The 15,486-nt window shown below is 43.5% G+C and overlaps 1 protein-coding gene across 1 annotated transcript in view; it reads right to left on the bottom strand.

Annotated features, from left to right (window-relative positions):
• Npsr1 (neuropeptide S receptor 1) overlaps positions 1-14,191 on the bottom strand; it is a 196,218-nt gene extending 182,027 nt beyond the window's left edge. The window contains exon 1 of the mRNA XM_016009934.3: positions 13,876-14,191. Within this exon, the coding sequence (XP_015865420.1) occupies positions 13,876-14,022 (147 nt within the window). The 5' untranslated portion in view covers positions 14,023-14,191. The remainder of the gene's footprint in view (positions 1-13,875) is intronic.
• Between the last annotated feature and the right edge of the window lie 1,295 nt (positions 14,192-15,486).

The raw sequence follows: 15,486 nt of genomic DNA, 5'->3' as shown, positions 1-15,486 counted from the left end.
TTATTTTTTAAGTTTTATTATGGGCTAATAGTTTCTGTGTTCTTGAATTTCCTTTGAATGTTTACTTGATTTAAGCAAAAACTCCTCAAAAGATACTAAATGTGTTGGATTTATTCTTGGTCAAAGAGCATCTTCTTCTGTATGGATTGCTTGTCTTGCCAGAGGTTGAAGTCTACAGTAGCAGATGATCAGAGGGAAGCCGTATTTGAGCACACACAATATTCCTTTCAATTATTTATTAACTTGTAGATTAGGTGAACAATATTCTTGAGCAAACACATTGGTTCAATATCTGTATGTGAATGGAATTCCCAGTACTACTGGAGACCTTTTATGTGTTTTAGAGGCTTGAGTGACTCAAGCACCAGTTTAACAGAACAGTTCTAGCTTCTCTTAGAAACTTCTAGAATTTCCTAATTAACTTGCTAGTTAAGGATGATGTTGAACTTCTAATCCTCCTGCCTCCATCTCAAATGCTAGGATTACAGGTGTGCACCAACACACCCAGTTTATACAGCATTGGGGATCTAACCAGGGTTTTTCCACGTGCTAGGCAAGTACTCTAATGATTGAGCTACACCCCAGCCTGAATCTTTAAAATGGACTGTCTGTGACTAATGTCCAGGAAGCTCATGCTGTGAGGGTCTTATCTTCAGTGGCCCAAGGCTTCCTTTGAAGTGAAACTCATTCTGAAAGTTTTGAAAACAAGTTGTAGGGAAAGACCCTGGAGGCACAGAATCAGTTTGTTCAAAAAGGTTTCTATGCTAGTACTCGCTGACTGAGGAAAAGGTTGAAATGATGTGAAATGAGATTAAAGTAAAGGTGGTGGGAATTAACCAAGCATGCAAGGTGTAAGCAGAATGTCCTGAGGAGGGTGGGAAGGCCACCAAGGACACTGTCAAAGCAGTGGTTTGAGGGGAAAGGAGGACTTTCCTGACGTCCTGGGATTCTATAAGAGGTCCACTCAATTCTTACTCCTCCCCTGCCATCTATTCCTCCATAGAGGGGAAGTGTCTGCACTTCCAAAGACAGAATTAAAGAGGGAAAGTGTCCCGTGAAATCTCTGTTTGCATTTGTGGCTGGCAAATAAGTGGTCTTGGTAGGTGAAAAGTCTGAGAGGTCCCAGAACCTGAAAAGCAGAGAGCCCAGATGGATATGTGGGGAATCTGAAAGGAAGGGCAGAGAGCCTGGCAACTGGTCAGTACTGAGATGGATAGAGGGAAAAGGCAGAGAACATGGCAAGCTAGCTTACCGTGGGACCGGGGAAGCCAGGGCTTGAGGACACATCGCACCCCTCTCCATCAGCCATCTGCTCTGGGCTTGTTGAGACTATCTCAGAGACTGGTCCTCATGACTCCCCCGTGATGCCCTCCTCCTTCTCCCCCTAGAACAACACTGAGCCGAAGAGAACCGTCACATTCAGGTCTTCTCCAGGTAGGGCACTGAGTTAGAGTTGTAAAGCCTGGCTGAACAGCCCTGCAAAGTACCCAAGAGTGCACATCATGAGACTAAGTATCCGCAGAAGCTGGAAAGCTGCATTTTCTTGGTTGATTTCAGCTTGTGCTTTTGGAAGGCTTTTAAAAAAAAATCTTAGGGAGCTATGATGGAAAAGTGAGTCATAGTTACACTCACTAGCGACCCCCCCACCCCAACACACACCAAAGTTATTTAAGCAAATGACATTTTTAATATCTGGAATGAGAATCATCTGAAGGAAATTTAAAGCTTTTTCTCCCCAGAGGAAGAATCTTTTTGTTACTTAGAATCATACAAACTATGCTGGACCTGTTGCCGTTTAGATAACTGGAACAGAAAACTGGACATAGCCAGCTTTCCCACTGCCAAAGTGAAAGACTCCTGAAATGACTGCTTGGCTCTGTTCTTCATTTGCAAGGCCTCAGTTTTGCAACCCAAAATGTCCTTTCATTTGATATTTATACAAATAAAGTTTTCAGCTTAAAAGGAAAGAATGTTTATTCACAATAAAAACCACTTGAACAAAAATGCTTCTGCCTTTTCTCACCTAATTAGAAGCCTAAAGGCAGGTTGCTGCTGCCCCCGTCTCTGAAATTTCTTTTCTTTTCCTCTTTTGGTAGCAGAATGGCTGGTGCAGCTTCACGCATTGTATCTGAGCTCAAGGTGGGGAAGTAAAAGTCCAGTCCTCCTCCTATCTTTTCAGATAAAGAAGAACCTTAATTTGATACCTCAGAGACTTTTCAGCCTATTTCCTTACACCAAGACACTGTTAATGGTAGAGAAAATTCAGATGAGTGTCAGCAGGAATAGCAAGGCGAGAGTTAAAGCCTACTCCAGAGCCCTCCTAACAGCTGTTTCCAGAAGCTTCTTCCTTCCAAGTTCGTTCTCCAGGCTCGCTCAGGTCCTGCATCCTTCCCCTTACTCATGTATCCCCTATGTTCACAGAACTGTCATTATTTTTCACTCACTGCATATTGTATTATGAGACTTCTGAGACAATGTACATACCAAAGTCTCATGTAAAGCATGGTGAAGAGGACCCTGGGAGAACCTCAGAACTCTCCCAGGAATTCTCTGTCAAGAGCCCTTCAGCACAGTGCTCAGTCCATGAGAGGATCATTTACTGTGTAAGAGTCTCAGGCACAGCTGCTCAGATGGGAACATAGTCAGAGACAAGTGCCTGTCTTTGAGGAACATCATTTCCAGAAGCTGAGAGGTGACACAGGATGCACACAATATGAGATACCATAAATGTGTCCTGAGGAGAAGAAAATCAATGAGCCACAGGGAACAGAATGAAAAGTGTCCTTGTTCAAGGAGTGCCGAGGAGACAGAGGAGGCAGTGTGTGAGCAATGCTCTGTGGCCCCCTGACACTTATCTTGGGCCATACCTGCTGCCCAGCTCCCTCTGTTGTTAGCTCTGTGCTAACGTATCCTTCCAGGTCCTTTTGAAGCCTGAGTTGTGCTTCTCCTACACTGTCACTCAGTATTTGTGACCTTAATTAAGCATGGTTTGTGAAAACTACTCATGCTATCAATCTATCTAAAAATTTGTATGAAGGATAATCTATGCAAAGGCGAATTCACCCCCTTAGTGTATAGCTCTGTGAGTTTTGATATGTGTACAATCTTTGCAATCAAAATACAGAACAATTCAATCATCCAATGATGTTCCCCTGTGCCTTTTCAAGGCACACCTCTCTCCCCCATCCCTAATCATGACAATCATTTGGTTTCTGTTGTTGAAAAGTTTGTTGTATGTAATTTGCTAATCAGTACCTCACTCAACACACATCCAAGAATTTTCTTGTAGTAGATGAGAATCAACATAGAAACCCCAAAACCAAGCCGGGCGGTGGTGGCGCACGCCTTTAATCCCAGCACTCGGGAGGCAGAGCCAGGCAGATCTCTGTGAGTTCGAGGCCAGCCTGGTCTACCAAGTGAGTTCCAGGAAAAGGCTCAAAGCTACACAGAGAAACCCTGTCTCAAAGAACCAAAAAAAAAAAAGAAGAAGAAGAAAGAAAGAAACCAAACAATGTGCAGAAAATGAGAGGCTTTGGACCACTCAGCCCTAAAAGGGATGTTTTCATCAAAAGTCCTCCTCTCCAGGCTCAGGGATCTATGCAGAAGAGGAGGCAGAAAGACTGTAAGAGCCAGAGGTGATGAACAAAGAAACAGTGTCTTCCAGACACACGACTGAAGCACATATGAATTCACAGACATCGTGGGAGCACACAGAGGCCCTGCAGAGGCTCATGTCAGTTGGGGTCCCAGCACTGAGAGGGAAGTAGACATGGGCTCCCACCCCTAGCCAAGAAGCTATCTGTAATTGATACCCACTAGCAAAGGGGAAATCAGTTTTGTTTTTCAAATGGAGTGTCACCCCAGATTTATTACTCCAGGGTAGGACCCATGCCCAGGATTAGTTAGTTAATACAAAACAAACTCCATGGAGTTTTTATGGAGTTCTTAATTTCATTTTTCATTGTTTTGGCATCTTTATCTTATTGGTCTTTTGCCTTGCCTATTTGTTTTTATTTTAGTTTTTGTGTTATTGTTTTTTTTTTTTGGTTTTTTTTTTGCTTGTTGCTTCTTTAAAAAATAACAATGTTGAGTGGGTAAGGAGGTGGGTAGGATCTAGGAGCAGTTGTAGGAGGGAAATATGTTGTATGAGAAATTGATTAAAATATTTAAAGAACAAAAAGAAAATGGCGTCAGATAAATGAAATTATTATATCAAGTAGCATTTTTGAAACTGGATCCATCTAACAGAGAGAGTCCATTCATGATGCTGTGTACATAAGAAAGTTGGATTATTTTTCGTTGCTGAGTAATTTTCATCACAGGCTTTACCACAGTTGGTTCATTCATTTCCCATTTTGAGAATGTTTGTTTTTATCTCCCTAGTTTTTAACAATCAAATGAAGCCAGTTATAGGAATGAATATGTTCTATTTTCCTTGGGAAATTGCTAGAAAGAGGGTTTTATCTTACATAGTAAAAGCATGATTAACTTTATATAAAGAACATGGCCAATTTTTCAAAATTACCTTCACCTTTATCATCCCATCAGCACAATCAATTTCCTTGCCAGTACTTGGTCTTGTTGGTAGTTTAAGGTCAGCACATACTGTCATTCCTTTTATGGCCTTCCTTCTCCATTCCTGACTGAAGGACAGCTTTGTGTTGTTTGCTGCATGTACTTTCTTTGCATTTTCTTTGGTGATGTCTCTGTTCAGATACTTTGTCATTATTTTAAACAATTGATCCTCTTTTTATTGAGTTTTGAATATTCTCAACATGTCCTAAATACAAACACTCTATTAGACTTGGGAAGTTTAAAATAATTTCTCATCCCTTAGGACGTGCCTTCTTTTAATGGTGTAGCTCTTGATTTCAGTGAAGCCCAGTTTATCTAAGCTCTTCTGTGTGGTTGAGCTTTCGGTGCTGGCTGGAAGAAATCCTTGCCCAATCCAACACCACAAAGGTCTTCCCAGTATTTCCCTGTGTTTGGAATTAGGATTCTCACTTTGGCATATGATGCAACTGTACACATGGATCAGCTTCGCTTTCCAACATGGCTGCTTATTGCTCAGCCCATTTGGTTTGTCCTGTTCTCTGCTGAATTCCCTTCTCACCTTGATCAGAACGCAATGCAAGCACATATGTGAGCTGGTTTCTGGGCTCTCTTCCCCATCTAGCTTCTTTAATCTACACTGTAGTTTATGTTATGACTGTAAACAAGCTTTATTGTGTTCTAAGGTCACCACTGTTTTCATTTTCTTTTCCTTCCCATACAAACTTTAAAACCAGCTTTTCTGTTTAAACCCACACCTCATTTTCCTCCTCTGCCTTTTCCAGCCTGATTCCCCAAGGTCCACACTCCTCTAATCCCTCCTGATGCCTGTGGATTCTTCCTTTCCAATCTCACATGCCCAGTGAGTGGCTGAGCATGCAGCTCTTATACCCACATGCATTCTCCCTGGATCTCGATGTTATCCTGATTAAATGCTCCAAAATACAGTCCGAACTGTTAACAGGTTTTTTTTTTTCTTTCTGATAAAGCATCAAAGATTTCTTCTTGTTTGGAAGAAAAAATACTGTATTATCAGTGTGATGGGCCACATGATCCAAATTCTTTCTCCTGTCTCTACCTAGACCCAGCTTCCTAGGTGGGGCACTGGCTTTCTCTAGAGTCCTTCTGGACCATGTGTTTATGACCCTGCTGAGCACCTTGCTTTTCATTATCTAATTGACTGCATCTTCTTTCACACTGACTTCAGAAGTGGCCACCAACTGTATCTGTCTCCCCCAGTGGACAGAGCTGCCTGAGGCTCAGGTGTCTGTTTCATCTGCCCATGCACCCCATCACTTAGCATATCACTCAGGCAAATGCATCTACAATTCTTAACTTAGCAGAGGAAAGGGTACTCACCAAAATGGGAAAGAAAAAACACAGTCCATAAGATTGGATTTTGCAATATTACACTTTAATTTTAGACGTGACATTTATTTAAAGTTTTCTATTACGTTGAATAAGAATGAGGCATATTTATGCTGCCTTGTGAGTTAGGGTTGTAAAAAGCTGAGGATCGTTTTAATACTATTCCCCGAGTTGCTGCATCAGTTTGCCTGCCCCTTAGTACAGTAATCGCTCCTCTTTGGCTCTCTACTACTTAATGCAGGGTGCAGCCCAGAGAAAGCATCAGTTTTCATAGAGAGTGATTGATTTACACTAGGATGGTGCTGCTGGTGGGCACCGTGAACTTTAAGGCTTCACAGAAGAGCAAGGGGTCAACAGAGCTCAGAGTCGTATCAGAAGACAAAGGAGGAGGGTGGCGTGAAAGGCCAAGAAGACTTCTACAGGGTCATATCCTATAGAAGGGCCTGCATGGAGGTACAGGGGAGGCCTAGTTCCCACACTTGTCATGAAGGGATTCCTGATCTCCATGGCTCACTGTGAAATCCTGAGTCATTTCAGCCTTCAGCCAGCAGGAGATCAGGGCCATCTCTCTTGGAAGCTATGTGAAGACATGGCTACAGTTGACTTGCTAGTCACTGGGACATGAGCGGAATGATCTGAGCTGTATTAAACCACTGGGAGTCTAGGCTTGATGTTCTATTCCTGCAGCATTTACTTTGTCCTCACATCAGCCTGAAATCCTACCTAGTTCCTTTTGTTTTTATGGTGTTCCCTTTGTTTGGAAGTCTCTGCTTTTAACTTCTCTCCATCTTCATTTTCATATCTGGTTCGAAAAAGTGAATGCTCTTTTAACATCCCTAAGAGCACGGAGGAAGTTTCAATGCAGTGAAAGGAAATCATTTGCAAACTGTAAAATGCTGAGAAGATTAAGGGATTCATCATGTTTTAGGTAGGCATCAATATTGCTTAAGTTGGGAAATAAGAACTGGAACTATTTATGACCTTGGGTAACTTTACTAAATGGTTGCCTAGAAAACTCTTAATTCTTTCCACAGTAGAGGCCCATTCACTTTCTGAGCAAGACAGAGCTTCTCATCTTGGCAAAGAGCCCTCCATCAAGTGGCCATTGAGCTAATAACAGAATAATAAGGTAAGAAATGTCATCTTCCCTAGATATCTGTATCTTATTCCAAATGTTTGGTAGCTTAATTAAAATTGAAAATGAAGATTAAAAAGAGTAGTACATGCCGTCATGTCTACTGGTGCAGTGATCATCATCTGAGGACACACATTTGGTATTAACAACCACTGTGGTGTGCTCCAGGGTCTCCAGATTGTGCTCCCAGGTCTCCTGGTGTCATCAAGCTTCTTCTACGTATCAGGAAATAGTAAAAGGATTATATGCTGAGACTATAATTGCTAAAATTAAACACTGTTCTAAGCCACTTGATGCTCTTAAACCTTTGAGCATTTTATCCCTTAAGTTTCACAACAGTCCCCCAAAGGGTCATCTGCTAAAGTTTCATTCAGATTGGGAAACCAAGGCTGGAGGAGGGATGAACAGACCAGTCACACAGTCACTGAGAAGGTGTGAAGTAAGTCTCCTGCAGATCAGCTCAGGGATGTATTCTCAGCTTCTCTGCTCTAGCAATGAATTGAAAGGGAAATCTCGAAAACCCAGCTTTACCTTGTGATGAGTCAGTTACTTCTCCCTGCAGCGAGAAGGCTGAACACAGAAAAACTGCATCTCACTGAAGAAAAACAAAGTGACCTTCCCATTCACTTGAGTCTGTAGCTGGGATACTGCCACCCACCGCATAAACAGGAAGTTATTTCCAGGATGATAGAATGATGCTTTGAAGCATCAAATAATATGCTTCCTCCCACTACAGCCCACGTACCCCTATCTCTTGATATATAACCTTGATTGTACCGGTACAGAATAGACCAGAAACAGCCCAATACTGAACATCTGAACATGTCATGGAGAAGATTGTAAACAGCTTGAAGGGAAGTGATATTTTTTCCATTATAAAAGAATGTACCTTCAAAGTCCCACCTTAACCAAGAAGCTATTTGCAAATGATACTGCTGAGAAAGGGGAAAATCCATTGGAACCAATGAAATGTCCCTGGTGTGGCAGCTGGAATGAGAATGGCCTCCATAGACTCAGAGATTTGAATACTTGCTCATCAGGGAGTGGCACCATTTGAAAGAATTAGGAGGTATGGCCTTGTTGTGGGAATTGTGTCACTGGGGGTGAGCTTCTATCTCTCTCTTCCTGTTGCCTATGGATCTGAATGTAGAACTCTCAGTTAGTTCTGTAGCACCTTGTCTGCCTGCATGCCGCCATGGTCCCCACCATGATGACAATGAACTAAAATAAACATTTGAATCTGTAAGCAAGCTCCAATTAATGCTTACTTTTATAAGAGTTACCCTAAACAGGATGTCTCTCTTCCCAGCAATAAAACACTGACCAAGACTACGGAATATATCAACCACACTCCAGGGCAAGCCCAATGCCCAAGAGTAGTTGGCCAACACAAAACTGACTCCATGCTTTTGTTTGTGTATGTGGAAAGGGGAGTGTTTTATTTTGTTGTTGTTGTTGTTGTTGTTTTATTGTTTTTTGTTTGTTTACTTTGATTTTCATTTTTGTTTATGAGAAAGAATAGGGGACATGAAGTTGGGTAGGTAAGAAGGTAGAGAGTATCTGGAGTTGTTGGGGGGATAAAAACACAATCAAAATATATTATATGAAAAAAATTAAATGAAAAATGATATAGAATGATTTTTCAATAAATAGGTTTAAAGGTGTACATACATGTGCACACCCTCACACACATGGGATGTGTCTTTGATCATTTAGATCAGAGAGTCTTGGCAATGGGTATGGAAGAACATAGGGAGTAATTTTCCCATCACAGAAAGAAGGCTGAAGAGAAGGGACTGTTGGTGGTATGTAATGTGAGATGTGAGGAGACATGTGGGGAGAGAATAATTGTGTTGCTTTTCCTGCTGGGAGAGAGAACTGGATGAGAAAGTGCCTGATAGGCAAAAAGACCGCAGGATAAAAGAATTGGGAGACTCTAGATTCCCCAGATGTCATGAGGATATACATTTAAGATGCAAATGTTGGGAGAAAGGGGGACAGAGACAGGACCATTGTTTACTTCCATTCGTGTGTGTGTGTGTGTGTGTGTGTGTGTGTGTGTGTGTGTGTGTGTATACATGTGTGTGTATTTGAGAGAGAGAGAGAGAGAGAGAGAGAGAGAGAGAGAGAGAGAGAGAGAGAGAGAGATTGATCCAGCAAAGAGAAAAGGAAAGGAGGAAGTTTAAGATCTGGGAACCTGAAGGAACTGTCACAAAGGGACATAGGCCCTTCTCCAGATAGGAGACAGACAGGAGTTCAGAAGGATGAGTGCTCTGGATGGTTAACAAAACATCCTTTCAGTTCATGCTGTCTTGCCCTGTTGCTAACTGGATGGATGCCCCTGACCACTGCTTACCATACACCTAGGAGGTCATCCTTAGAGTTAGATGATTTTCTTAAGCCAGTGCCTGAGAAGATCCTCCCTAGACTGAAAATCTCTCCAAGTTTACTCTGAATTAACCAAGATGATGCTTCTTGATATCCAATTTGTTAATAATGCAGAGAAATTTAACAGAAGACATTCTCTTCAAGCCCTAATAGACAGCCGGTTCATTGTGTGCCATCCTTAGGAAGTTTTCAGCAACACCCTTGTCTTACAAGTGATGAAGTTGGAAAACTGACTGCATGCATGACTGAGCCCACTCAGAGTGGAGGGCGGCACCATAGGTATACTAGGGATGAATAGCATAAGAAATCAACAAGGGGCAGAACTTTACTAGACATTTGCCTGAGTAGTGCTAAGACCTCCCCTTAGAGACAGCCGTAGTACGGCAAGCAGGGATCCCCAGTGAACAAACGGAGAGAAATCAATTAGAAGAGACTTTAAAAATGCATGATGGGCTCCAGCAGGCAATGAGGCCACCAAGGCGTATGGGGTACACAATGGAAGAAAAGGGTCCATCAGGGAGGGAGACAAGTCAAAAGGAGGCATTGAAGTAAGACCTATGAAGGTGGAAACGTTGGTGTAGAGCTGGCAGGTAGGGTCTTAGGAATGAACTGTCTGACTATACAGAGCTTGCAGTATGAAGAAACTTAAGTAAAGTCATTGCTGCCGCATGGTGCAGATCATTGGGACAGGTTAGGTTAAAGTCTACTTTTGTTAGAACAGCAGGAAAGATAATGTTTAGAAAACCGGTGATAGATAGGCCAGCAGGGCAGGAAGGGTGGGTACACACAGTGAGCAACTGTGTCCCATCACCCTCACACACTCAGGAGCCACCGTTTACATTCAAACAATAGTTAGACTAATTGCATATCATTTGTAATTCTGTGCTGAAGGAGGCTTGATGGAAGATCATGATTAGGTAATATTTAGTATTCTTAATTCACATTTCCCCCCTCACCTATGAGTAATAAGACTGAGTTTCATTTGCATCATTTTATAATTTAGCTAATTTCCTGATTCAGACATCACTCCCTCCCACTTTCTTTAAATTACATTGCTTATCACTCACTAAGTTCCAGAAACAATGCCAACAAAATCCCCTGTAGGATGAAGGGTGTTTGCATGAGGTGTTTTGCCTTTGTCTTGATTTTGGACATAACTATGTATATTCTAATGAGTTACATATTTGAAAACTGGTAGGTTCTCAAAGCTCAGATAATTTCTCAATACTGGGACTTCTCAAACACAAGGAGGAGAATTGGACGTGACATCTGAGGTAGATGAAATTGGAAATTGAAGCACACCAAGGCTTTGACTGAAAACCTCCAGGCTACAGCTGTGTGTCTACACACAGCTACTGGGGAGGACCGAGATGCGGGTAGGTGGAAGGCAAGCCTGTGCTTGACTGTCCTTCTGGGTTTTGTAGGAATCTGACATGCTTAGGACAATGCAGCAGGGCAGGACAGCGAGAGCAGATCTTAAAATAAGGGGCAAGTGGCAGGAGGGATAGAAATGGGATAAGAGGAAAGGTTCTAAGTTTGTCAAGAAAAAAACTAGAAAGACAGAAACAGGGATATTGTGCCTTCTGCCAACATAGCTTTGGGTCAGGGAAGAACATGAATGCTAAGTAGTCCCAGGGATGTGGGCTAAAAGGGTTGAGACAATGGGAGATAAGATGGGATGGGTGTAATTTCCCAGGACTTATGCTGATACTGGAGCATACATATTGACAGAAACTCAGGGCTCTAGTCATGGGAATCCATGACTGACTTTAGTTCCATTGGCTTTGAAATGAAGTAGGCATTGGGTGAATGTGTTCTTTCCCTTGCTGAGTATAGTTGGTAGAGACCACATAGGATGAAGAAGAACTGTGGGATGAATGGTGTCTCACCAGGTCCCCCCACTTCCAAGATGAACCCATTATCCTGTTGCCCATTCCAATGAACGTTGAGGATTGGAGCAGCATGTCAATACTTTGTTCATGCTCTAACTGTTTACCAAATGTGCCTAGCAAATTGCTGGGTCCAGAAGAGAATGTGAAACTGACATAGAAGCTCAGAATCTGCAACACACTTGTCTAACAAATACTACAGCAGGAGTCCAAGACAGCCTACTGGAGCAGTAAGATGTGCAGTCCAAGAGCCCACGGAAGCTCAGGGGGTGGGGGACTTTCTGGAGGAAGCAACTCCTACTGAACCTTAAAGAACAGGCAGAATTTAGATAAGCCCAGATGAAGCTGGAAGCCAAGGGCTTCTGCTGAGAGGATGGAAATAGCCAGAGCTGCTTCCTGGAGGTCACACAGCAAGGTTCTTGGCACAAAGTTGAACAAGTGCAATGTACGGCAACTGCTGTCGATGGGATTTCCGCCACTTAGACTGCTGTCACCATTTCTGTTTTATGTTCCTTTTACTGCTTTTTACAAAGGCAGTATGAATTAAAGGGACACACTAATGAAGCAGTAAATAGGACACGTTTTAGGCATTTGACCTTAGAATTATGTGGTATAAAAGGAGCCAAGGCTAGCAAGGGTTTCAATCGCAGACAGGCTTGTGTATGCACAGTGTCACAGAACTGCTTGTGCTCAAAGGCAGCCACAGAATAAAGTTCCACTAAGACTGAGGCTGGGTTGCCAAGGCTTCTCCCCTGATTTTTGTGTATCTGAAAATTTCTGCTTTAGTCAATTCGTGTATTTCTTTCAATGAAGCAGAGTATTGAATGCTCCCGGTTTTCAGTGGACATAATTCCTCTCTGTTTCTCTTTGTGCACGGGCACCAGCTTAACTGCAGGAATGAAACAGAGGATGCAATTCTCTGGTGTCTAGTGACAAAGACATCCCTGGGACAGAGGGTGCTAATACTAGTGGAGAGCCAGGGCATGGGGATTTGTTTGTATGTTCAAAACATTCCCTCAGGTGGGATCCAAGATGGCAAATGAGCCTTCAGCAGAGAATGCTTACTGCCTGAGCCTTGGAACGATGGCATTATTGTTGATTATTATCCCTTTGGGGAGGGCCAGTCTCTTCAGCATGCTTATTGTCATGTTTCATAAACATCAAAGGCAAGTTGGCAGGAGCCCTGCAGAGCCCATGCTTCCTTGGCACACAACGCGGGCTGGTTCTAGAAAAGGCACTGTTCAAACTCTAGTCAGTGGTGATGAACTGGAGCTTCAGAGCACTGGTGTGTGTGTGTGTGTGTGTGTGTGTGTGTGTGTGTGTGTGTGTGTGTGTGTGTGTGGTCTAAGGGACTGGGTTCCCTCAAGCCAGACAGCAGTAATTCACAACAGGACTCTGCCCTTGAAGAAGAAGCTGACTGACTCCCTGGACAGCTCCCAGCTGAAATTCTTATTCTAAAAGTTGGGAATGGGGAGTGAACCTGTAGAGTGGAGAGAGTGGATGTCATGGTAATTGTAAGTCCAACTGTAAAACTGTAATCATCTCAAAAACACCAGAGAATTATCAACAACAGCAGCAGCAACATGACAAAGGCTGGAGTTATTTGGAGAATTTTCCTTTGGACATGAAGGACTTAAGGTGATAACTAAGGTTCCTGCTGTGAGTCACATTAGGCAGGAAGGGTGTGAAATGGCCCTACCATCCACTGTTTGCATGTGTGAAGCAGCAGGCTCATATTTTCTAGACACCTGATTTGTTCCTGTCCACTAGATCTTTTTATAAAACAGGACAGCACCAGCTCAATGAGAGGGCTATCATCCTTTGATATTACGGAGGGGAAGCCCACCAAACTCAGGTTCTTTTGATTTATTCCAGGGAGCAACCTGTTGCAAATACCACCACCACTAACTCTTCAAAGAATCTGTTTCTCACTAACATTCACTGAGAAGACACGACAAAGACAAAGTGGTCCTCCCTGCCTTCCACTCTCTCTCTCTCTCTCCTGGTGTTGGCCATGGCCCCTAGGGACGTGGTTTCCCAGTCTTCTGATGTTCAAAAATACAAAACAAAACCCTAACAGCTAAATGAGTTTACATTGAGGGGAAATTTCTAGTTTTAGAAAATTTACTATTTTTGCTAGAAACAGACCCTTTACACACTACTCTAGGGTTAACCACAGTGCTCTCAGCCAGTGAAATGGAGTGAAATATCATTGAGAAGTGTTTCTGATGAGTTACACATTTTCACGGAAACAGCAAAAACATCTGCATTCTTAAGAAGCCACAGTGCTAAGCTTTGAGAACTATGAAGCTCTAATTATTTAAACTCATCATGTTGGGGGATTCCCCCTTCCTTAATTAGGAAGGAAGGAAGGAAGGAAGGAAGGAAGGAAGGAAGGAAGGAAGGAAGGAAGGAAGGAAGGAAGGAAGGGAAAAGAAAAAGAAGGAAAAGGAAGGGAAATAAAAACCATCCCTAGTAGCAGCAACAACACTCCCAGCCCTCTCCAGTCCCACCTGTTCCGTCTTGTAAAGCCAGGACACTTACCTTGAAGGAGGAGTAGAAGGAGCCCCACTCCTCTGCCGCCAGCTCTTCAGTGAAAGTAACAATTTCAGTGCAAGCTACTGGGGAAGAGTCTAGTGTCGGCATCGTCTGGTTGGCATGTGAGCTGCCCTCTGTGAGGTTGGCTGGCATGGCTCAGGCAGGGTCGAGTCTCAGGGCCCCTGCACCTGCAGTGGGGTGAGAGAGTCCAGTTGGCCTCCTGAGAGCCGGAGTATCAGCTGCTGATCGATTGCTCAGTGCCTCTTCTGCCTCTCAAGGCTTCTGGCTATTGCTCACCGGAGCGGAGGCACAGAGCCCTCCCTGAGCCCACCTCGTTGAAGAGTTCTGCCTGACAACAAGGGAGATCCACGTGCGTGCTGCTCGCTCCTCTGCAGTTATGATCCAGCAGCCAGCACAGCCCTCACCCTCCCACAGACCTGCCCTGGGTGGCCTCATCCTAAGGGCATCCCTCAGGGCCCTGCTCATGTCCCCCTAGGAAGGGCTTGCCTGTCCAGTGCTTTCCTGACTATGCAGTAGACCCTCATCTTTGCTCCAGCTGCCACTAAGCAGTAATTGGGATGTTTAGCTGTTCCATTAATTCAGGTCAGGTTTGTACCTCTGAAATAGTCAGAGGTATGCATGTGTTTCAGCTGAGATTGCTCTCTGACTTAGAATTCTCACCCAGTCATTCAGTTGGCAATGTACACTTTGCTTCACTAAATGCAGGCAAACAGTACCCATGCTTCCACTGAGGTTTTCACAAGGTTGCACTCACCTGGAAGCGGGGGTCTGTTTGTCAGTAAGCCACAGTCTCTCATAATATGACTAGGGGCTTCCTATGTGAACTCATCTCCCCCAGTGTGGTTACCTCCGCTTCTGCCCAGAGTGCTCAGGGTAAGGACGGAAACGGGACAGTAGCAGAATCCTTGGTACCAGAGAGAGGAGTAGGTAAGCAAACAAACACATTGCTTCGATAACAAACTTATATAACACAATTATGCATTCTTTCATTTGATTTCTAAAAAGGCTGTGGGGTAGGCAGGGAAGGTTTTTATGTTCTTATTTTGCCCCAGAATAAAACTAACACCAAGAGGAGAGATGATCTGCCCAACATCGTCCAGCTGGTGAAGGGTGAGCAACGGGCTGTATCTCCTGAATTTCTACATGGTGGTGATTTCCTGTAACACACACTGATGTGCATTTAGTCTCAGATACTTTCTAGGATGTGAGATTGACATATATGAGGTAGCAAGCCAGGCACAAACCCATCACCTGGTTCCTTCCGCTCACAGCCAGTCTGGGAGCCATGCAGGCCAGCCATTGGTTTACTACCCTTGGTAACCACTGCCGCTTTTCCATCACGAAAGAACAAGACTCGTGAAATATCCTGGGAAAACTTTAGTGTGACTTCTCTAGCACCATGCAGAGGCCAGTGCACTGGAGATGGGAAGACAACAAGACAGAGGTGGGTAAGTGCGCATTCTTAGAGAAAGGTCAAAAGTAAGCAAGGGCTCAATGAAAAATGCACTTCCAACTGCAAGAAGCCCAGCTGGCAAATGACCAGGGGAAGATGCTCAACCACATTGGCAGCCAAACAAAGAAGTTTAAGCAGAACGT

The sequence above is a fragment of the Peromyscus maniculatus genome, chromosome 7 (genome assembly GCF_049852395.1).
Source record: "Peromyscus maniculatus bairdii isolate BWxNUB_F1_BW_parent chromosome 7, HU_Pman_BW_mat_3.1, whole genome shotgun sequence".
NCBI classification, from domain to species: domain Eukaryota; kingdom Metazoa; phylum Chordata; class Mammalia; order Rodentia; family Cricetidae; genus Peromyscus; species Peromyscus maniculatus.
The sequence above is the reverse complement of the archived record's forward strand: the minus strand, read 5'-3'. Positions and strand labels throughout refer to the sequence as shown.